This window comes from Nycticebus coucang, chromosome 6 (genome assembly GCF_027406575.1).
Source record: "Nycticebus coucang isolate mNycCou1 chromosome 6, mNycCou1.pri, whole genome shotgun sequence".
NCBI classification, from domain to species: Eukaryota; Metazoa; Chordata; class Mammalia; order Primates; family Lorisidae; genus Nycticebus; species Nycticebus coucang.
This window is the reverse complement of record NC_069785.1, coordinates 70,416,567-70,440,888: the sequence shown is the minus strand read 5'-3', so window position 1 is coordinate 70,440,888 and position 24,322 is coordinate 70,416,567. Positions and strand designations below refer to the sequence as shown.

At 37.6% G+C, this 24,322-nt stretch overlaps 1 protein-coding gene across 9 annotated transcripts in view; it reads right to left on the bottom strand.

The window, feature by feature from the left end:
- Positions 1-24,322, bottom strand: part of MAP2K5 (mitogen-activated protein kinase kinase 5) — a 316,347-nt gene that overhangs the window by 133,858 nt on the left and 158,167 nt on the right. For all 9 annotated transcript variants that reach the window (XR_008380627.1, XR_008380628.1, XM_053594066.1 and 6 more), the window contains exons 14-15: positions 7,883-7,956; positions 6,873-6,923 (exon numbers count right to left, since the gene is read on the bottom strand). Coding sequence is in view for 7 of the 9 variants with exons in the window: in XM_053594066.1 (XP_053450041.1) it covers positions 6,873-6,923; positions 7,883-7,956 (125 nt within the window). In the remaining 2 variants the exon portion in view is untranslated. The remainder of the gene's footprint in view (positions 1-6,872; positions 6,924-7,882; positions 7,957-24,322) is intronic.

Genomic DNA, 24,322 nt, shown 5'->3' with positions numbered 1-24,322 from the left:
TACCAAAACAAATGGAAACTGTAAGCTGCTAATAAAACATAGAAGAATTAAATTAAATTAAATTAAAAAATAGAGAAGTGGTAATATTGACAGATATTAGGTGGCAAATAAGAGAACTCCTTAAGGATGAGATTCTGACAATTTCTCCTCAGAGAAATTATTCTTACAATAAGCTAACAAAATAAGATTACTGTTTTGATGTGGTACAAGCAAGTATGCTCAAAAAAAGCAGGTAGCAAGCTCCCTGGTCTCTCCTAACAACTTCTTAAGGTATACAGGGATTGGGAAAGATGCCCAGGACCCTGGAACTGACTTAGACAAAAGATGAGCCACAATACAGTCTGGATTTATGAGGCCAGGATTTGATGGCTGGAGGCTGCACAATTCCAAGCTGTTCTCACACTTGAAGACAAGGTGGCCTACACCATCCTCTCCCCTCAAAAACAAAATGAAACTAAACAAAACCAACCACCAGGTGTCACATTGCTGACAGATTTGTGATGGACAGATCTTTAGCTTTTAGCTAAAGCTGGGGTTACTTACTCACATGACAGCTGTCACCAATGGGGAAAGCTAAATAATAGGAGAAGCATGACTTTCACCCAAGTGACTTTTGCACTGAAAGTTAAGTGAGAGCAAAGAAAAAGGAACAGAAAACCATGGCCTGTTCTTAATAAGAACAGTAAAGAGTGATGATGATCTAAAAGCAGAAGTAGCAGAGGATCTTAAAGGGCAGTGGCTTCAAGTTGGCACTCACACTGCACTCCCTCCAGACATCCTCTGAGACTGAGCATTTACTAGGACCCCCATTTAGTCAACGAATTCCAGAACTGTCTGTTTACAATACAATAGCTCAGGGTTTACTTGTCCAAAGCAGGATGATACCAGGACATCTCTGATCTCTTCTGATAAAGGAGTTTCTACTCAGAAAATTAACAAAGTAGGCACAAATACTGCTAGTATGTAATCAAAATACATATCACAAGTGATGGTTTGTTTTTTTTTTTAAAGTGGGCAAGATCCCATTTTGGAAGCACAGCATGCTGGTTCAACAGGGCTCTGGAGTCAGACTGCTCTAATTCAGATCTATCTTCCAGTTCTCTAATTCTCTCTTCTGCTATGTTCAATATGTTAACAAATACAGTGAGTTTTTAATTTTATTCTAGAAGCTTTGTCTGAGATTTTTCAGATTTATTATGCCACGTTTAACCTCTGTGATCTTAGTCAATGTGCAGTGGCTTCTGCTGCCTGTTGTTACTACTGGATCTTCATGTTGCTTTGTTTTCTTTTGTTCCTGGTTTTCCTTGCTTGCTAGTTTCCCCTCTTGAAAGAAAAGTTTTGGAGAGGTTCTCTCAAAGCTGAAGGTGGACATGCCCATCACAAACAAGGTCTCAGCATAAAGTGCTTGTCCATGTCATACACAGATATACGCAGGGTGCAGATTCATGTATGCAACAACTTTCCCCACTTATCCTTTTTCTCCTGCTCCACTGCTTAGTTCCAGAATACTTCCACTTCAGCTACCTGGGACTGGGTACGGAAGATCAGCTTTTTAGATCTAGTGTGGACTCACACTGAGGTGTGTCATTTCTGTTTCCAGCATGGAATGGAATGGGAACCAATCTCCTCTGAGACCTTCCGCCTTAGGTGGACTCTGGGGGTCGCCCTCTGCCCCTCTCACCTCAGTGTGGTACAGGCAAATGCTCTCAGGAATAAATAAGCTCCAAGGGTTTTTCTTCTCCTTTCTCCCTTACAGGATTTTCAAAAACTGTCCTGGAAGTTCCCTATTGTCTTTTTAGCCCCTTCCCTCCTTTTTTTTGCAGTTTTGGCTGGGGCCGGGCTTGAACCTGCCACCCTTGGTATATGGGGCTGGTGTCCTACTCCTTGAGCCACAGGTGCCACCCAAAAAATAAAACTCTTTTAATTAGCATTTTTCTACAAAAGAAGTGATCCAAATAAGCTAGCCTGCTATTAGCAGAAACTAGAAACTAGTGTCCTAATTAAATCTTGCCTTTCACTATGTGCCAACTCTGAGACCCTTGGCTAAAGATATTTCACCTTTGGTTTCCTCATCTGTAAAATGAAGATGGTAATAATAATTTACATACCTCATGGGGTTGTGTGAGGATTAAATTTAGCACATGCCACATAGGAATGCTCAGTAGATCTCAGCTTCCTCCTAATCACCACCACTACCTTTACTACCACTGCATGAGCATAGCCAATTGAGTTGGATCAAGTAATCTGCACAGGTTTTATTCCAGATAAAGACAACTTCCAAGGACTAGAATAGTCTGGCCAGAAACAAGTGTTCTGGAAATAATAGTAGTCATTAAGACTGACTTTCTGAAGAGGGACGGAGGAAGGGGGGTGGGGCCTTGGTGTGTGTCACACTTTATGGGGGCAAGACATGATTGCAAGAGGGACTTTACCTAACAATTGCAATCAGTGTAACCTGGCTTATTGTACCCTCAATGAATCCCCAACACTAAAAAAAAAAAAAATAATAATAAAGACTGACTTTCTGATCTCAAAGGACAAGTATTTGAGTAAGATTTTTTTTCTCTTTTAATTTCAAAACTTCACTTATCTGTAACAATAGTGTCAAACATTTTAGTGTAATTTTAAAATTTATAATGAATCACTAGGACTGAATAGGTGGCTAAAGTTTCAGAGACTTTTATTTTAAAAACAAAATAAAATTTTTAGTAATTAGAATTTCTGAGGAATGGTTTAATATAAGGCCCAAGCATATGGATCCCTTTCCTTTCATAATCCTTCTGGATGAAATCCTTTTAAAATGTAGTTGAAAATTGTTCATCCTTGGATGAAAGTGTCTACTGAACCTAATTATCTGCCATTATGACATTTCGCTTTCCTGGTCCTGGTATCCTCATTTGGTCAATAAGAATGTTGGATCAAGATGACTGCTTCCAGTCTCCTACAGGTTCCATTGCTTATAGTTTTGCATACCAAGGAGGGGGGTTAGGGACGTTTTGTTTTCACACGTCCCCAACCCCTTCATCATTGGTCTATGACTGTCAATGTGTCCATAAATTCTGTTGTTTGTTTTGAGACAGGGTCTTGCTGTGTTCCTGAGGGCAGAGTGCAGTGGTCTCATCATAGCTCACTGCAACCTCAAACACTGGGCTCAAGCTGATCCTCCTGCCTTAGCCTCTCTCTATAGCAGGAATCAGAGGTTCGTACCACCACACCTAGCTAAATTTGTTTATTTTTATTTATTTATTTTTTTAGAGACAGAGTCTCACTTTATGGCCCTCGGTAGATTGCCATGGCATCACAGCTCACAGCAACCTCCAGCTCTTGGGCTTAGGCGATTCTCTCGCCTCAGCCTTCTGAGTAGCTGGGCGTTGTACAGGCGCCCAGCACAATGCGTGGCTATTATTTTGTTGCAGTTTGGCCAGGGCTGGGTTTGAACCTGCCACCTCCGGCATGTGGGGCTGGCGCCCTTCCCCTTTAAGCCACAGGCGCTGCCCCATACAAGTATTATTCTTAATATAAAAAGTAAAATGCTCTGTTTATAACTAGTGAACAAGATACTTTTAGAATGTAGCTTTCATGAACTAATTCATTTATTTGACCAGGGGCTGACAAACTTTTTCTATAAAGGGCCAGATAGTAAATACTTTTCATTTTGTGGGACATATGCTCTCTGCTACAAATGTCACAACTACTCAACTTTGCCACTATAGTGCTAAAGCAGCAATGCACAAACCAAATGGGGACAGTCAAGTTCTAATAAAATTTTATTTTCAAAAACAGCAAGCTGAATTTGACCTGAGAGCTATAGTTCATGAGAGATCCTCATGTAGAACTAGAAATTATAAAACAGACCAGCTGAAAACAAGAACCAGTTGTGGTTAAGGTCGGACGGGGGGGAGGGGACCTCTGGCCCTTCTCCTTTAAGAGACTATCAGCAAATAAAGGGCAGGGATTAGTACCCATACTAGAATACGATAGGCTATTTCCATTTTTCTACCCCCAATCTTTGATCTCGTAACATCTATGTAAGTATTTCGCCAAAAAGAGCCTCCTACTGAAATTTAAGCAAAGGTCGCATTCCCAGGCAATCACTGTTCCTTCCCTAGGTATCTGAAGCTTTTTGAAGCTTGAACCATAAAGCTGATAACTAGAATTCACTCACTCAAGGAGTAAAGCAATTTTTCTTTAGCCAAGATGAGCTAACATTTCATAATTTTAATCCTCACATTTTCAATTAACAGATGGACTCATCACATTCATCCATAAACAAAAAGGAAAAAAAATAATTTCTTTAATGTGCACCTGGGAAAGACAACTGTAATCTGGATTTGAACATTCAAATATAATGCAGTTTAATTATTAGAGCAATTTAAATCTAATAAGAACATGCTGAGTAGTTGAGAAGTGGTTTCACTTAATAGTTTTTTGGTTTTGTTTTTTGAATCACAATGTTTCACATTCTTTCAAAACTGAAACTGTAGCACTCAGCAAGGCATCCTTAACTATAAAAGTGGTTCACTAATTTCTTCCTTGTAGATAAAGCAAGGATGGAGATTAAATTTTATAAAACTATAGTCTGAGCAACACGGTGAGACTTAACATCTATAAAACATAGAAAAATTAGCCAGACATGGTAGCATCTGCCTATAGCCCCAGCTACTCAGAAGGCTGAGGCAGGAGGATCACGCGAGCCTAAGACTTTGAGGATGCAGTGAACTCCGAGGATACCACTGTAGTCTCACCCACAGAAGAGAGTAAACTCTGTCTTAAAACACACACACCCCATACCCATACCAGATACGATGGCTTTAGAGGTTGTTCTTTTTTTCACATTACCTCAAAAACAAAGAAAAGTATACATTTATAAATAATAATGTAAAAGAAAAGTAACTATTCTAGAACTTGAACAAAACCAAAATGCTTTGTATTTTTCTGAGAATAAGATTTAGAGTGTCTGGCTCAGCGCCCATAGCTCAGCAGTTAGGGTACTGGCCATATACACTGAGGCTAGAGGTTTCCAGCCCGCACCTGCCAAACAACAATGACAACTACAAAAAAAATACAGCCAGGCATTGTGGCAGGTACCTATAGTCCCAGCTACTTGGGAGGCTGAGGCAAGAGAATCGCTTAAGGCCAAGAGTTTGAGGTTGCTGTTAGCTGTTATACCATAGCACTCTACCAAGGGCAACAGCTTGAGACTCTGTCTCTCAAAAAAAAAAAAAAAAAGATTTAGAGTTCTATCCTTAAATCTTTTAATCAAGATAATGTATGAACAAAGAATACAGAGATTAAGATCTACAGTTCTATTTTTACTAACATTGTTTAATTTCATGTTACATAAACAAAGGCTATTAGAAGTAAAAGAGACTACCTTAATAGATTTAGAGCCCTCAGTATAAAAATTAACCTTAAGTGGTTAAAACAAGACAAAATTTTGCTCCAAAATGGTTTTCTTTTTATTTTTTATTTATTTATTTATTTATTTTTTGTAGAGACAGAGTCTCACTGTACTGCCCTGGGGTAGAGTGCTGTGACGTCACACGGCTCACAGCAACCTCTAACTCTTGGGCTTACGCGATTCTCTTGCCTCAGCCTCCTGAGCAGCTGGGACTACAGGCACCCACCACAACGCCCGGCTATTTTTTTTGTTGTTGCAGTTTGGCTGGGGCTGGGTTTGAACCCGCCACCCTCGGCATATGGGGCCAGCGCCCTACTCACTGAGCCACAGGCGCCGCCCCTCCAAAATGGTTTTCAATTAACAGATGGACTCATCACATTCATCCATAAACAAAAAGGAAAAAAAGCTTCCTGTTGGTTTTCTCCCTTCCTTCCTCCCTCTCTGTTTTTTTTTTTTTTTTTTTTTTTTGCCTGAGATAGGGTCTTACTCTGTTGCTCCAGCTAGAATACAGTAGCAAAGTCACAGCTCAACCTTCTGGTCAAGCAATCCTCCTGCCTCAGTCTCCTAAGTCCCTGAGACTACAGGTGTGCACCACAACACCAAGCTAGTTTTTCTGTTTTTTTGTAGAGATGGGTCTCATTCTTGCTTAGGGTGGTCTCAAGCTTCTGAACTCAAATAAATCCAGCCATCTCAGCCTCCCAGAGTGCTAGGATTACAGGTGTGAGCCAATGTACCTGGCCTTTCCTCCTACTCTTGAAGTGATTGTGGAAACCAACAGATAAAAGGAAAACATTAAAAAAAAAAAAAAAAAAAGCATTTTCATGGCTACAAATACCTTTCAAAGGGTAAGAAAAAGAGGTCAAAGGTCAAAGCCAAGTCCATGCTGATCTATAGAATAACCCTATGCTTCTATTTTTTATTCTTGGCAAATTTATTTCAGTGAAACCAAGTAAGTTATCTTACAATAGGCATGAATTCAACAACTAAACAAAATATAGAAGTATAAGTTCTAAGAGAATTGCCTGCTAAATCCTTACATTCAGAGATCTATAAATAAAATGTGGCTAGATCTATAATTTAATTTTGATCTGATGACAAAAACACGTTTTTATTCCTGGAAAAAACAACCGATGTTCTTGACTGATATTTTGGTATACTTGAGGGTTAATTAAATAAACAATGTAGAAAAATAGTCAACATGATATAAGGTACAACTTTTCTGTAGGATTAAACTCAGCAATTTCATATTTGAACCAATCAGTTAATTCAACAAAGTAAGATAAGTTGATAGCGCCTATATAAACCTCAATGTTTCTAAAAAAGATTTAAAAATTGAATCATGACTAGATTGACTTTGTAATTTATATCTGCTAGGCTAAAGCTGTAGAATTAATTCAAGAACTATACATTACCAAGTACATAAAGATAAAGATGTTGGTTTTAAATGTTATTTTTGCATAAGTTTACTTACCGCCATGTAAGCATTTGTTCCAACATACGTCTTGGCTATAGAATTCACCAGCTATGAGACAAAACAGTCTGTTACAACAATATAAAGATAATGTGGAAATAAAATGGGCAATTATTCCTCATTTAACCTACAATCATCATTCCTATAAATCAACTAAAAATTATGTAAAAGGAGCAAATTTATCTACAAAGGCATTAAAAATGATTAAATCTCTTTTCTTTTGAATGTGATTTCCAATTTAAACAAGCACAACATTACAGTTTATAGCAGATAACCTTAAACAATTCACTTAAGCGGGATGCTTATCGCTTTAGTACCCCAAACCCGCCTGATATAAAAAGTCAATTTGAAGTAGAATTTGAACACACTCATTTTTTAGTCAGATGGCTCAAGATGTGAATGAAGCCCCATGCATTACTAGAATGAAATGAACACTAAATACGCTGGAGGGATAACAGACTTTGACAACTCATAATACAATGATGACCTTCGCTTTGGTCTTCATGTTTGGCTGGGAGTAAAGGTGGCTGCAATTCAAATCAACATCACAGCATGCTCATGGGTCACTATCACTGGCATTCTCAGGGGAGGCCCAAAATGGAAATTAATTAAAATTTGTACTGCACATTGTAATGGCCCTCCACCATTGTTGCTCCCAATATTAATTTTTATTGTGGGCCAGTTGGGCTCCCCAGGCACAGCTCCCACTCTGCCCTCCCTTTTGTCTGGCCAAAACGCTTTCATATCAAAGCTGCATATCAATGAAGTTTGCTATTCGTAAGTAGTAATTACAATATCAGCAGTTTTTACTGTCATTAAACAATGAACAATCATATTCTGATGAAGGAAACCCACTCAGAGATTAAAAATGAATAACACAATCCCAGCCGAGGCAAAGATACAGAGTTTCTGTTTGTCTGGCAGCTAGGTGATTTTTCAATCCAGAGAGTAGATTGAAAATAAAAAGTCATTGTGAGAGAAGAAAGGACTGTGAGAAAAAGGAGACCTACCTGAGTGCTAACTCCAAAATCACATAGCTTGACCTGTCCTCTTGTGTTGACTAGCATATTGGAGGGCTTCACATCTAAAAAGGGACCGGAAAAGACCATGTAACTAATTCCATAGACAGTGCTTTTTTTCAAAAAGCATATACACACACCATATCATGTTATAGAAATGGCATCATCTCTTCGACCCAAAATTCTAATCACAAATTTATTGCAAAGCATTTTATATGGAGGCAAAATGCAAGATCTTAACTCCTCTACTTCCAACCTCAGGTCTCTAAAGAAGTAAGGATTTATTTTAAGGGAAAGTCCAATCAAATCTTGGCTATAACAGTAAATGCATCCATCATCTGATTCCTAGAATTTTAAGAAAAGTAGATAGAAAAGAAAATATAATCTTCTTGCAAAGAATTTGCACAAAAAAGATTAACTTTGCTCTGTATGTATCACCATCATCCTGGCCCCCCATCTAAGAAGCAGAAAGGCCAAGAGAAGGCCACGAGGAAAAAAAAATCATTCATATGTGGCTGGTAACAGGTCCTATCTGAATGAAACAATGAGAAAACAAATGCAGTATTGTTATTTTTCCATGTTTTATGGGACAAATGCTACTTCAAGTAATACTCAGACATTGATCTGAAAGATGTTCATGTCTGCATGTTCATGTATGCACTTATCAACTCTTTGTTTCATTTATTCTTCTCCTTACATCATTGTTAACCGCTGTTACAGTTAACAAAGGAATTCACATAGCTTTCACCAAAGCAGTCAGTTGCTAAATAATGACACAAAGGGTTTCTGTGAAGCAAAGTCAGTGACAACAGAGTCTTTTCAGGAACTCAGGGAGCCACAAAAACCTTTGGAGCAGGACAAGAGCACTTTTGATGGTACAGGGCAGCACCTGCTTCAGCGCTTCATCTATAAGGGCAAAAGTGGTCTACAACAAACAACCGGTTATGTTTAATTCAGCTTAAAGCTTAGCTGCCCTGAAACTGAATAGGAGACTCAATTTTTTTGACATATCATTTAAAAAATAATATGCAAATGAGTGAATCCCCCCAACTCCATCCTGCAAAAGAATACCCCAACAAAGTATCTTGCCAGGAGTAGATTCTTAATTCAAATTTCAAGTTCCAATACACTAATCAAAATTTATTGACCCCTGTGACAGGTGCTTTCTCAATAGCTCTTTTAGTATTGCCTGACTGACCGGCTGAACTTGAATGTGAACTCCATGAAGGCAGGGAGTTTGTCTCTTTTATTGATTTTTTTATTCCCAGTGTCTGGAAGAATGCCAGGCACACGGTAGGAGCTTAATGAATATCTGTTGAATCAATAAGTAAACAGATGAATGGAAACCACAAGCACATAATATTGTTTTATGTTGAGGACTCTGTTTCAGTGATGAGGGGTGAAGTGTACAGCACCCCTCTGTATCACGTCCTTCGGATAACAGACACTATAACCTCTGTTGGGGGTCAGGGGTTCTCCTGTGGAATACAAGTTAGTATTCCCAGGTAGGTACAAGCTCTTTTATCAGCTGGTCTCTCAATCTCCAGTTTTCCCTAATTGCAATATACTTCTTATATTAAGAAGTACCATCACATTAAACCTTAAATAAACCGCTTTTACCACATAATTTCCCTCCTTGAGGAGGAAGTTAAATATTCCCTACATCCCCCCTCCCCCACATACCAGAATGTGAACTCCTTAGGAATAGGGCTCTGCATTCAAGTGTGCTCCAGAAGTTAGCACAGCATAGCACAGACAGCCACGGTAGACCTAAATAAATCTTTGCTGAACTGAAATAAATGTTAGATTCTACATAGCCTAGTCTTATTTTCCAAATCTAATTCTTATGATAGTCCCTTAACTTGAGTCTTTTATATACTGATTCCCTAACCCATTCTAAAGCCACCATACCAGATGAAGACAGTTAATGAACAACAACAATTTTTTTTTTTTTTTAAGGAGCCAAGTCTCACTTTGTTGCCCAGGCTAGAGTACTGTGGCATAAGCCCAGCTCACGGCAACCTCAAACTCCTGGGCTTAAGTGATCCTCCTGCCTCAGCCTCCTGAGGAGCTGGGTCTATAGGCACCCACAATGCCCCGCTAAGTTTTCTATTTTTAGTAGACAGGGGGGTCTTGTTCTTGCTCAGACTGGTCTTGGACTCCTGAGCTCCAGGGATTCTTCCAACTTGGCCTCCCAGAGTGCTAGGCGTGAACCTCTGCGTCTGGCCCAATGAACAAATACTCTGAGCTCCTAGAAGAAAGGGGTGCCTGGAAATCAAGAGGAACACTAGAAGCAGCAAATCTTTAGTTCCAATCAGATACACATTTGGCTTAAGTGGATCAGATGATGAAGAATGAACAAAACAACAAAACCACTAGACTTTATTCTAAAAGGCAGAATTTAAGTAAGAACCTGACTGCACTTTCCACTCTCCAATATCTTTCCCAACATACACATAAGCCTGCTGTATGATTTTTACACATTCACCTCTCAGCTTAGTTTTTAGAAGTGCTTCATGAATGAAAATTGGAGATTCAATCATCCTCAAATCAACCTTTGGATTACAATTATGTTGTTTTAATCACTGTCTCAAAAAAAAAATCCTATCATTAAGCCTTTGTTCATTCATGTTATTAACTCCTTCCCATCTCAGGTTTAGAAAAGCTTCCTCCTTATTTTCCGACTCCCTGAATCCTGCACTTTCCTCATCTCAAGTACCTGTCTACTCAGGCCATCAAAGTCACTACTTCCTTTGCTCCTATAGCATCTACTGTCTATACCATTTGTTTGGGATGCTACATTAAAAGTGCAATAAATAACTATTTATTTTAGAGACAGGGTCTCATTGTGCTTCCCAGGCTGGACTCAAATTCCTGGGCTCAAGCAGTCTTCCCACCTCAACCCCCTGAGTAGCTGGTACTACAGGTGTATACCACCATGCCAGACTTTTATGAGTTTATACAAGTAGTTTCTTAGAATATTTGCTGTTACAGGTGTCATCACCCCAAGAAATAAGTTCACAGGGTAGGAATATACCATACACATCTTTGTAGGTATCCCTTCTAAGCACAGTATCTTGCTCACTAGTTGATGGCTTTTTATACACTACATTAAATTTGCTAATATAAATGCACCCTGCCCCAGCAGTATCTTAAGACATAATTTGAACATAATAGACCCTTTTAAACAAAGTCAATGGATTCAAGCAAGGAAACAGAAGGACTAGGTTTTAGTCTCTTTCAGATCCTGCATGTTAACAAACTTGGCATGTTACTTGGACTTGGCATGTAAGATCTTAGTTTCTACCTCTTTAGGGAGATAATAATAATTACTTTATCAATCTTAAAGAACTGTGAGGATCAGCTGAGACGATGAACGTAAAATTGTTTTTTAAACCATCAAACATTATCAATGTAAGGATTATTATTATCAACTGTAATCAAGCTACAAAAAGTGATATGTTTCATTAGATTTAGGAAATAATTTCTATTGCTCTTATAGCAATTTAAGCTGTATCTAGATAAAAATTTAACTGAAAGAAAATAATTTTCAAAGCCCAGGAACTAGAACTGTGAAACGAGTTTAATATTTCTGAGGGAACATGTTTGCCAGACCATATGCACTCATTCCTCCATAAGGCTACTGAGCTGGTTTCCCTATTTTTATGTTTCTTCTACTATAGTCTGTACTCAACATAGCAGCTAACACAATCCTTCTAAAAACTAAGACATATAACCATACCATGATAAAATAGGGAACATTTGTGTCACCCCCCAAAAGTTTGTGTCCCTTTATAGTCAATTCAACCCTTTCCTCTAGCCTATGGCAACCGCTGAGTGGTTTCTGTCATTAGAGACTAATTATAATTTTTCCCTTTCTCATATGCCACAACCCCCACAGTATGTTATTATTTGTATATTAAAATCTGACGATTAGTGTTTGGATGGTGTATCTCTCTCCGTATATTTAAAATGAGTGTCTTATAAGCACATGCAGTTGGGGCTTGCTCTTTTAAACAGGTGGACACTGTGCTTTTAATTGGAGTGTTTAGACCACTTACACTCAACAGAATCATTGATATGGTGAGGGTTCAAATCTACCATCTTACTATCAGTCCCATAGGTTCTTTGTTCCTTTGTTCAAGTTTTATTTTCATTTATTTATTTACTTAAAGAGTTTCACTCTATCACCCTGGCTTGGATATAATGGTGTCATCATAGTAACACTGGTTTACTGGCAATTAATTCTCTTATATTTGTTTGTTTGAAAAGTCTGTATTTGGCTTATTACCCTCAGAAAATATATTCATGCAGCATAGAATTTTAGATTGAGTTTATCTTTCAACATATTTGAGATGTCTTTCCATTATCTTCCAGCTTATATAGCTTCTGAAAGAAGTCTGCTGTCATTCTTCTCTTTGTTTTCGCTACTTAAAGTGTTGTTTTCTCTGACATTGTAGGAGTATACATACACATTCACATACCCTCACACTTACTTATGTCATCACCTTTCAAAATTTTGATTTTGATATGATTTAGTGTGGTTTCATCCAGGTTAGGGTTCATTGAGCTTCCTAGATCTATAGGTTTATATATTTTGCAAAATTTGGCAAGTTTTAGGGCATTATTTATTCAAGTTATTTTTGTTCATTTTAGTCTCTCCTCTTCTTCTGAGACTCTAGTAAACTTATACCTTAAATGTCTTGATACTGACTCATAGGTCACTGAGGCTGTGCTCATTTCTAAAAATCTTTCCTCTAGTAGTAGGAAAAAAAGCAATTTTGAAGTAATTTTTGGTAATTTCTCTAACTTCAAAATCATAATCATTTCATCTATACTGTCTAATCTGCTGTTAATTCCAGCAAATAAAATTTTGATTTCAGAAATTTTATTTTTCATCATTGAAAACAGATGTTCCACTGGCTTTTTTCTTTTATATATATCTTATATTTCTCTCCTCATCATGCTCATGTTTTTCATAAAATCCTTGAGCATATTTATGATTTTTTTTCAAATCAGTAACTTCATAATTTATTAGACATCCCATTTATTAGAACTCTAAGTTCTTCTGCTTTTATATAAAGGAAAAAACAGAATTATTTATTCTATAAATAGGAATGTATCTTTCAAATTTTTCTTTGGATTGACTTCTTGTTAGCAACTCCAAGGAATACATGAATAATACACCGAAACCATGATACAATGTTTAGGTAGATATACATATGTGGCCATGTGCTTTTAAAAAATAAGTAATGATAACTTTTAAACAAAATCAACCATATAAAACATTTAAGTGGAAATACTTATTCCCAACTCTACGGCTAGATTTAAAAGTCCTAGTAAAATTCTGTAAACAAAATCATATTTAAAAAGGCAAGGCTGGCTCTTCCCTGTGGTTTTTTAGCATAGCTTTTATTTGCATAGATCCAAGACACAAGATTCTCAACACAACTTCCCTCCGATTTCCACTACCAATCTCCCTGATTCATTTGACCCTAGAAGCATCACATCTTGTCGGTCAGCTCAAGTCTGTTCCTTTCTTCTATGTTTCTGATTTGATGCCTTTCTCTGACTTTCTTCCCCCTTCCTTCCAAGCCCACCCAGCGTCTCCCAGCCCTGGGGCTTGCTGAGCTGCAGAGGAGCGAAGGCTGCAGGAGACCCTATAATTTTTATAATAACTGATATAAACTCCTTGTCTGCAAAGTCCATTATCTCTAGTGTGTGTGTGTGTCTGTGTCTTGTTTCTACTGACTAATTTTTTTTTCCTGGTCATGGTCTTTCATCCATAATTGGAAGAAAAATTTTTTGCTTGTCTACTAATTTTTATTTGGATGCAAGATGCTGTGAATCTTGCTGCTGAGTGTTGGATTTTACTGTAATCCTTTATAAGAGTGTTGAACTCAACACCAGTAAATAGTTTAAGTAAATTGTAGATATCTGAATCATTTTAAGATTTATGTATTTATTTATTTATTTTTGAGACAGAGTCTCAAGCTATTGCCTGGGGTAGAGTGCTGTGGCATCACAGCTCACAGCAACCTCAAACTCCTGGGCTTAAGCAATTCTCTTGCCTCAGCCTCCCAAGTAGCTGGGACTGCAGGACCACCATAATGCCTGGCTATTTTTGTTGTTGTTGTTGGAGTTGTCATTGTTGTTTTAGCTGGCCCAGGCCAGGTTCAAACCCACCAGCCTTGGTGTATGTGGCCAGCGCCCTACCCACTATGAGCTATGGGCACTGCCCTTTAAAGCTGATTTTATTTTCTAATTTTATCTTTTGTCCTCAGTAAAAGAGGCTAATTTTAGAGATTTATTTTGGCATCTCCACTCCTAAAACCTGAACCTTCTAAAGTCTCCCTTGAATGCTCTAATTTATTTAATGAGGTCTCTCCACATTGGCTTGTTGAAATTTTAAAAATTACCAAAGTTGTGTAAGCTTTCTTTGGCTTATAGTTCTGTAGCCTTAATGTAACTTTAGGTGTCATTGACTTATGTTTGAAGCAGCTTTCTCAGAGTCCATATGAAGGCATGTTCCTTTAAGACCCTCTAAACTGATTAGCAAGCTAGACATACAGGAGGCAGACTCTGCAGGCAGAGCCTAACTATCTGTGGAATATCCTTGAAAGGACTTGGAAGTGGAAAACAAGATAAGTTAATGTGCATTTCAGTTACATGTTGCACCTGGTTTCTCAAACGGCTGAATAAGTTTTTGTGGTTGCTCTGTATGGTTTCTTTGTACTCTTATCATACAAATCATTGGCTGCCAATTAGTTTTATTATTAGAATGTATACGTGCAGAACTTAGTGTTGTTAAGAGTATATAAGCCTGCAAGAAAGCCTGCTGTCTGCCTGAGGGAGCAGCAGTCTCCCCTCTTACAGACATTTCAGTGTGGACTTTTCCTCTGCAGCACCGATTCACGCAACATAGTTCCCAGGAAATGTCTTTCCCAAACAATAGTTTGTTGTCTAGCTTTCTAAGATTTCAGCTCATGAATTCACATTGATATTGGCCACAAGGTACTCCGATACAAATTTTAGAGCTCTTTCTGTGCATACTTCTGCCTTTCTGGGACTCTGTTCTATAAACTCTAGCCATTCTGTATTCCTTGAACTCCAAACTCTTTTTAGCTCAGTAAGACATCTGGGCTGTGCTTGAGTTTTCAGGCAGAAAGCTTGGGTAATCATAGGGCTCACCTTATTTGTTTCCCTTCTCTCAAGGATCACTATCCCATACTGCTTATTATCTAATGTCTGAACATAACTGTTTTATATATTTGCCAATTTCCTAATTATTGTTAGTGAAAGGAAAATCCCATAACAGTTATTTCTTTCATGAGCAGAAGTTAAGCATCTCTTTATTTTAAAATTTTTGTGGTCTTTCGTTCATTGTTTTCACCTTAAAAGCCACCTCAAATCTTTTATCGAAGTAGATGGGATAGAAGTTAAAGTATGACTTTACTCATTAGGCTAAATCTGAAGTCCTGTGGCAGAATTTGAAGCAAACAGAATTCTTTGGAAGGCTGGGGTATGGATAGCTTCCTTGATTTAAGTTTTATCTTACATGAAATATTTCACCTTAAATCTGAGGTATCAATAATCCCAATATGTGGTCACTGAACTTACTACTTCGAGTTTTCATTTAAAACTTGCAAATTCTACAACTGTTAAAAATAGCTCCAGGAACACCTCAATGTTTGATTGGGGGTGGAGGGGGGGAGTGTAGTTTTCAACTTTACTCCAAGCTATAGACAATAGCAGAACAGATCAGGCAGAAAGATTACTTTAAGGAGGAAGTTATATTCATGCTTATTTTAAATGCAACATCAAATTATGGAAAATAAACAGCAATTGAAGGCATACAGCTTTTTATCCAGCTCACTTAAAAACATCACAGCCTTTCTTCTGTAAGCAAAGCGCAGAAAAGATGAGTCATTAAAGTGACTGATTATAAATGGCAATCATCAGGGCAGATGTAAGTCATTTTGGTTTAATCAGGTCATTAATTATTAGGGTTTATCAATTAGTTTTATTGAAGGCAAGGGAGGTTAAATGAATAGTAGGGCATTGATTTTAACTGAGCCATCTTCTCAAAGAAAATACAAATGAGGTGTGTAGAAGTCTGGAATTATGGGTCCTTTTCATACCACTAATGAGAAATAAGCTTCTACTGCAACACATAAGCCTTTAGCGAAAAACCAAATAAAGTTTAATCTTCTTTTGCATTCAGTATGAAATATCATGTTTTGGTGGTCCCCAATTTGAGGTTTGCGAATCTGTTTTGGCCAAGAGGTCAATATCATGTTGGAGACAGTGAGATAAAGGTCAAGGCAAAGTGACCCATTTTTAATATCAGATATTCCTTATCTTCTTTCATTTTAGGAAAAAATCATTCATTTTATGCAGACTGGCTTTTATAGGAGTCAAAATAGATTCCTGTTGGTCAGATTCTGACAGAGATGGCAGAACAACGCTATGAAAAGGGCCTTCTAGTCATAATCCAGAATCCTACAGTTAGTTCTTGCATAGACAAGTCATGGAACCCTCTCTGAGTGCCCACACACACATCAGTGTGCTCACATACATGCTCAGGGCCAAACAGTCTCATTTAATTCTCATCACAATCTTGAATTCCCATTGTCAATCTTGCCAGTATAGGAAGATCAAATATCACCCCTAATCTTATAGTACATCCTATCTTGTATTTGATATGTTGATAATCATACCTGGATATTGTATCTTGGATATCTGACCTTCCTACATTAATAAGGTTATGAAAATTAAGTAAGACTATGTGCCTAGCATTGCTGGCACAGAACTAGAGCTCAATGAATTACTGAACAAATCAAATGAATGGGAAAAACCTTTTGTAAACCTGAATGCACTAAATATACTACAAGTTACTGTTTTGTAGACTCTGTAATGACAGTGACTTACACCCTAGAAAGTCAGGATGTGGATCATCTAACATACTAGATGAGACCCAAATGCTAAGTGTAATCAACTTTCATTTACCAGCTTTACCTGAAGGTAGGCTTCTTCCAGAATGGCAAGTGCTGTTGAGCTAGGATGACAGAAAAATAATTATCCAATCACAGCATGTCTCCTGTCACAATATTTTCCCACTCCTTCAATGACATTTCACGGTAAGCTGGGCTTTTTAATGATGATCTAATAAACCTTTGAATTGCAGTAGTGACAGCCCAAGTAGATAATAGGTGGTTATGATGCAGTTCCGTCCAGTAATTTGAAGTGCTTAGATTATTAGAAAAGTATCAAGGAGTGGGAAAAATAGAGGGGTTTACAATAGGGTCTTGTGTCATGCTGAGGATAATAGCAGGTGGTTTTCTACAGGAACTTGAAACTGAATAAAAATCAGCTTCAAAGTGTCTTTAAAAATTAAACGAACTTACTACATAAACTTTGTGGTCACTATGTGGTCACTTCCCTTTTCTAACAAAGTATGAAACATCAGCTAATTACACTGACCTATACTATTAACAATGGTAAAATAATTATTTCTTCTTAAAACTGGATGGTCTGATTAACTGTGATTACAAATATTTCAAGAAAGATACTAATCCACTCTCAGGTACATGTATTTATTTAATAGAAATGAAAATGACAGAACCACATATAGACTTATATATGGCCAGGCACGGTGGTTCATACCTGTAGACCTAGCACTTTGGGAGGCCAAAGAGGGTAGATTACTTGAGCTCATGAGTTTGAGACCAGCCTAAGTAAGAGTAAGACTCCATCTTTAAAAAATAGCTGGATGTTGTGGTAGGTGCCTATTGTCCCAGCTACTTGGGAAACTAAGACAAGAGGATCACTTGAGCCCAAGAGTTTGAAGTTGCTATTGAGCTGTGATCCCCTAGCACTTTACCAGGGCAAGAAATTGAGACTCTGTCCCCCAACCCAAGAAGGCTTACATATGAATAGAAGCATTATTCATAATAGTCCTAAACTGATACAACTGCAAATGTTCCTCTAGTAGTAAATGGACAGACAAAAATGCAACATATTTATATCATGGAATACTATTCAGGAATGAAAAGGAATGGACCGCTGACGTATGCTACAACATATATTATGTGAAAGAAGCCAAATTCCAAAGACTCCATGTTGTATGACTCTATTTATATAAAATGTACAGAAAAGGCAGATGTATAGAGTCAGAAAATAAATTAGTGGTCCCCTAGGGACAGCAACAGGGATTGACTGCAAGTGGGCATAAGGATTATTTTTTTGGCAGAAATGTTCTCTATAAACTTAATAAAAATCACTGAATTGTACATTTAAAATAGGTGAATTTTCTGGTAAGTCATATATTAATAAAGATATTTAAAAATATCAGTCTCAAAACACAATGATAAACACAGATTTATCATTAACATTACTAATTAATTCCTAACAAGTACATTTATAATCCACAGTTTTGCAGGTGCTTTGTGGACGCTGTGGGCACTCCTACTCAAAGCACGAAATAGCAGTTAATCACACAAACTATATCTCAATGGTAAATGGTTATTTCCTCTCAAAACAGATGTATGTTAGAAGGCCTGATAAAACTGTGATTACAAATCTTCAGAGAAAGATACTAATTTTAAAATATCACTTTAGTGTATTTAAGTTATTTCTCAAAGTGACTGAGGCTATGTCAGAAAGTGCAAAAATAACTGGTTCTCTAACATGAAAAATTTAGTCAACCAACCACAGTTGCCTCAATAACCTCCAGCCAGTGCTCTGACTGATTTTCAGGCTGGATTGACTGATATTTTTTTTCCCCTGAATTGACCAAATTGACTGTGGAAATTGGTATCATGTTGAGACAACCCACGTTTCCGCCCATAACTGTCTCATATAGGAAACTGTATCTTTACACATGCTGCATCAATTAGCCATTAAACAACCCACATAAACAGCATAGAGCCAAAGCTTGGTAATAAAGGCCAGAGTCCTCAAGAGCAAGTGCTTTCTGCAAGTCTTCACAAAAGGCTTCTCCGCCCACCGCTCAGCCTCTGCCGCCTCAACACAATGAGGGGTCAAGGTGAGAGGTTACCCTCAGTCAGGCTCTGGCTAGGTGCCGAGGGGGGGCTGTTAAAATCAGAAAATAAAAGCTCTTTCATAAAACTATATATTGGAGTTACTCAACGTGTTTATGTAGGAATCCATATACTAATTTCCTGGTAAAATAAGCTGTAAAGAAAATTCTGACTTTGAACATGCTATAATGCTTTCTCTTGTCAGAAAAGGAAAATTATACAAATTGAGGATTCCCTTTTTGCTGTGTTCTACTCAAGTGCTGCTGGTATCTTGGACCTTTGTTTCCTTGTGGTATCTGTTTGTTTTATACTTAAAATACTTAATTTGCTCTCTGCTTTCACATGTAAGCTCTTAGAAACAGGCATGGTACAATTCTCTTTTTTTATTTTTTTTGAGACAAGTGTCACTATGTCCCCCGGTAGAATGCCGTGGCATCACAGCTCACAGCAACCTCAAACTCTTGGGCTTATGCAATTCTCTTGCCTCAGCCTCCCAAGTAGCTGGGACTATAGGCGCCCATCACATGCCTGGCTATTTTTTTGTTGCAGTTATCATTGTTGTTTAGCTGGCCCGGGCCAGGTTTGAACCCATCAGCCTATGTACATGCGGCCAGTGCCATGACCACTGCACTACAGGTGCCAAGCCCATGGTACAATTGTTAAGGAAACATGAGTTCAGCTTTAAAATGTGGCACGGGGCTATTGTGGGATAATAATGAAGCATAAATAAACTTTTCTTTAACTATTTCTATATAGCAATTATACTGCTTGATACCAGGGAGCCATTCTAAGTTTACCAGAAGTCAGAGGGTGTATTGGCTCCACTCCTAGTAATCTTTCCCACCACTGTGCCAGGGTGCTCTTTCATTATATCAATAAAAACTAATATATCTATCTAGTTATTTCTTGGGGATTGTATTCTAATGAATGAGAACAGCAGGTACAATTAAATATAGACTAAGCTGACATTCTGTATTTCAAATTCATCTGTGCACAACAGGAACACACTTAAGAGAACACCACAATGTGATATAAAAGTTATTCTAATCACCCCATCACATAATAGACAGTAGGTCATCCAAATATTCTTGCAAAAGCATTAAATAAAATTAAGCAGCATAGTTAGGCATCCTCAATGGCAGCTACTGCCTAGAGTCTTGTCATTCCATTCAGAATGGGGGCAACAAACATGGCTTTCCTTCTTCACATATGATAAAGGCAGGAGACGGGGGCATTGACAAGGCTAATACCAGGTCAAAAAGGCCTGGGCTTCTCCATTCTCCCTTCTCTTAATCTTTTCATAGTAAGTAAAAGAGATTTCCTTCTTACGTGGTGACTCTTACCTTCCTACCTGCCATACATACACCTGTGTGTAGGAAACACCACATGTGGAGGAATGAGTTCCTGGACAACCTAACCCTCAAATCTGAGATATCACTGATTGTTAAGGCACCTACTGACTATAAAAGCTTTTCAGAAAAAAAAAAAAAAAGAATAAAGAAAACAAAAGAACACCACATTAAATGCATAAATAAACTGTAACTTGGAGCATCATGTCCAAAAGACCAATTTTGGTGAATTTTTTTAAAGAAGTAACAAAAGTTATGGTAGATAACACTTATTTGGCACTTACTGTATTTCAGAAATTGAGCTAAGTACGTGTCTACCATACACATCATCTCATTTAATTCTCATTATAACCCTTGAGATAAAGTGATATTTTAAAACCCTTCTCACTACTAACCCCATTTTACAGATGAGGAAATTGAGGCTCAAATTGACAAAATTACTTATTCAAGGCTACACAACTAGAGCCTCTGACTGTACCTTTTAAGCCTTAACAAACTGCATTATATTTATGAGCTAAATCTCATATGAACTAATGAGCTAGATTATTATCCCAGATTTGGAAGTGAATAGTTGGGTGAGTTTGGGAAAGGCACAAAGAAACTTCTATTTTAAGTTCTTTCCACTTCTCACATGCTAGTTTTCTAAGAAAAGGAGTTATAGGACGGAAGTTTGAGGAAGGTTCCAATTTAATAATTTAATAACTGTTACGTGCCAGATGCAGTGTTATGACCTCAAAGAAGAAACTGACCCAAGGTCATGTAGATGATATAGATGAATAAAGATGCAGAACCAGAATTTAATCCTAGGTCTGACCCTAAAACTGGAGCTCTTAACATTAGGGCATCAACCACTTAATGCCTTTCCTCATATAAAAATGAAGGTACAATGATACCTTCCTTACAAGGTTCTCATGAAGATTAACAAAACTATATATACAAAAGATCTAACATAGTAACACATAAAAAGCACTCAATAAATGATAACGTGAACAATTCACAATTATTACTATGATTGCACCCAATCTAGGAGGAACTTAATCTTCCAACAGCAAAAGACTGGATTTGATTTCCATGGTGCTGATCACTTTCAGTCAAGCCTTTGGAGAAAAAGACACATGTGGGAGTTCTTCTCACTGATAAAGCTGTCTGTCCATTCTGCTATGCAGAATGTTCTATCTGAGGATAAATCTCTCTTTAATACTAACAAAGGGAACAAAGGATGACTTTCGATTTCAAGTCACACTACAAAAAAGCTCCCTATGCCCAGGAAATTATAATTCAATTTATTCATCCAACAAATGAGCACTGCCATAAATTAACCCATCCTCTACCAACAGAAACAACCCTACCATCCATCATACAGGCGGTGAGCTCTCCCCAGTGAGCTCCTAAACTTCAGGTTTTCCTAAGAGACAAAGCTATGATCAGAGCCATCTGTGGATCTTGTGAATTGGACATTCATCTGTACACTGAGGACATGTTGCTGGATGGCTACACAGAAGCTTCCCATACAGGATACCGTAAAGACCTGTGAGTCAAAACATATAACAATCACATACTCTGCTTTAAAGGTCAATCCCAACAAGGCAGGATTTTAGGAGACGGGACTGGGGACTATTTCCGCCCATTTGCATTTCTCCCCAGTTTTGACACATGATGTCTTTTTTCTCTCTCCTCTAAGACTTCCACTGATACTTATTTTCAGAGGCTAATTTCTCTGAAATTAGTAATTTCAAAGGCTAATTACTCACCATTTCAAAGATGTCCTAAAAGGGATGACTCTGTCTATGATCAAATCCTATCCCAGATGCATGAAAGAGAGAAAAACTAAGTCTAGAGCAACACTCTGATTAACAAGCCCATCAGAATACAAGCAACTACAGAAAGATCACCATTTTTTTTCAATAAACTTTTAATGTTGAGACAATAGATATATACATGCAGCTGTAAGAAATAATACAGAGATGTACCCTCCATCCAGTTTCCCCAGCTGATAACATCTCATAAAACTACAGAACAATATCAGAACCAGGGTACTGACACTGACAATCAAGACACAGAACATTTCCATAACTACAAGGACTCCTCACCTGGTCCCTAGGATGCTATACCCACTTCCCTTCTGTCTCTCATCTCCTCATTAGCCCCTGGCACCCACTGATTTGCTCTCTGTTTCTATAATTTTGTCATCTCAAGAATGTTACCTAAGTGGAATCTTACAGTATGTAACCTTTGTAACCGGCTCTTTCCTCTCAGCTTAAAATCTAGAGACTCCTCCAGTTAGTTCCTTTCTATTGCTGAGTAATCCGTGGTATAAATGCACCATAGCTTGTTAATCACTCACCTATGGTCGAACTGAAGAACATCTAGGTTGTTTCTAGTTTGGGGCTATTATAAATAGAGTTGCAATCAACATTTGTGCACAGATTTTTGTGGGAACCGAAGTCTTCCTTTCTCTGCGATAAATGCCCAGGAGTGTAAACACTGGGTCATACAGTAGTTATGTGTCTAGTTTTTTTTAAAAAAAATGTGTCAATGATGGGTTGTATCATTTTACATTCCTGCCAGCAATGTATTAGTGATTTAATTTCTCTGCATCCTCACCAGCATTTGGTGTCACTGTTTTATTTTAGGCATTTTGATAGCTGTATAGCAATTATCTCATGGCGATTTTAATTTGCATTTTCCTAAAGGCTAATCATGTTGAAAGTCCTTTTCATGTGCTTATTTGCATATGCAATGTTCTTCAGTGGAATGTCTCTTCATGTCTTTTGCCCATTTTCTAATTGGACTGTTGAGTTTTTTTATTGTTCAGTTTTAAGAGTTCTTTATATAGTCTAGGCACAACTCTTTCAAAAGAACACTTTAATGTAAAGATATGACGGGTTTTTTGTCTTTTGAAAACCATTACCATACTATAAATACAGAAATCCCCAGTGATTACTCGAGGCAAAGAGAATGAATGACCAACATGGGAAGGAAGCTTAATTTCTAGAGATGTTCATTTGTGTGGATTGTCAAAGCTGGAGAAAAACCAACAAACCAGAGTCATTAAACTAGTTTGTTTACCTCAGTTAATGGGGTCTTTATTTTTTTCAAAATCACAAATGTTCATGAGTCATTGCTGCTATTGCAATGGCATGTGATTAATATTTACCTTGAAAGGACAATATTTAAAGGACTTTAAAATAGGCGACAAGGTGTAACTGTAATCTCACTGTTGGCACTGAGTAAATGTCCCCCCACTTTCAGACTCATCCAAGCAACTCCAGAGCTCAGAGAAGGTTGTTGCTTCATTTCTGTTTTCTCATCATTACATGTCATAACATCAAACCAACTGGAGATGGTTAAACTGACTTGGATTGCTCAAACTCTAACAAATTCTATTAAAAAGCTAGTTCCTCAGAAAGAAAAACCTTAGATTATTTAAAAGCTCATTATAACCTATATCTAACCACAACTGTAGATCTCTACAAGAGATTGTTTAAAAGCTTTGTGCAGATCATGTTTCTTCATAAAATTACTAAAAATTTATGTCAGTTTTCTATTGATATCAGTGCTTTCCAGCAATCTTTTCATTTAAAAATCACTTTATTGGCTCATGTCTATAATCCTAGCATGGTGGGAAGATTCCTTGAGCTCTGGAGTTTGAGATCAGCCTGAGCAAGAGCGAGACCCTGTCTCAACTAAAATGAGAAAAAATTAGCTAGGTGTTGTGGCCAGCACCTATAGTCCCAGCTGCTCAGGCAACTAATGCAGGAAGATCCTTTGAGCCTCAGAGTTTGGGGATGTTGTGAACTAGGTTGACACCATGGCACTCTGGCCTGGGGTAACAGGGTGAGACTCTGTCTCAAAAAAAACAAAAAAAAAAAAAATTCACTTTATCCAGCAAATGATTACTCCCTAATTTACTTTTGCCACAAACCCCAACTTTCATTCACACTAAAGTATTCTCTTAACACTATTACCTTGGTATCAAAATTCCTTCCCTAAGGATTTCAAAGGTTTTACTTTTTTTTTTTTTTTTGTAGAGACAAGAG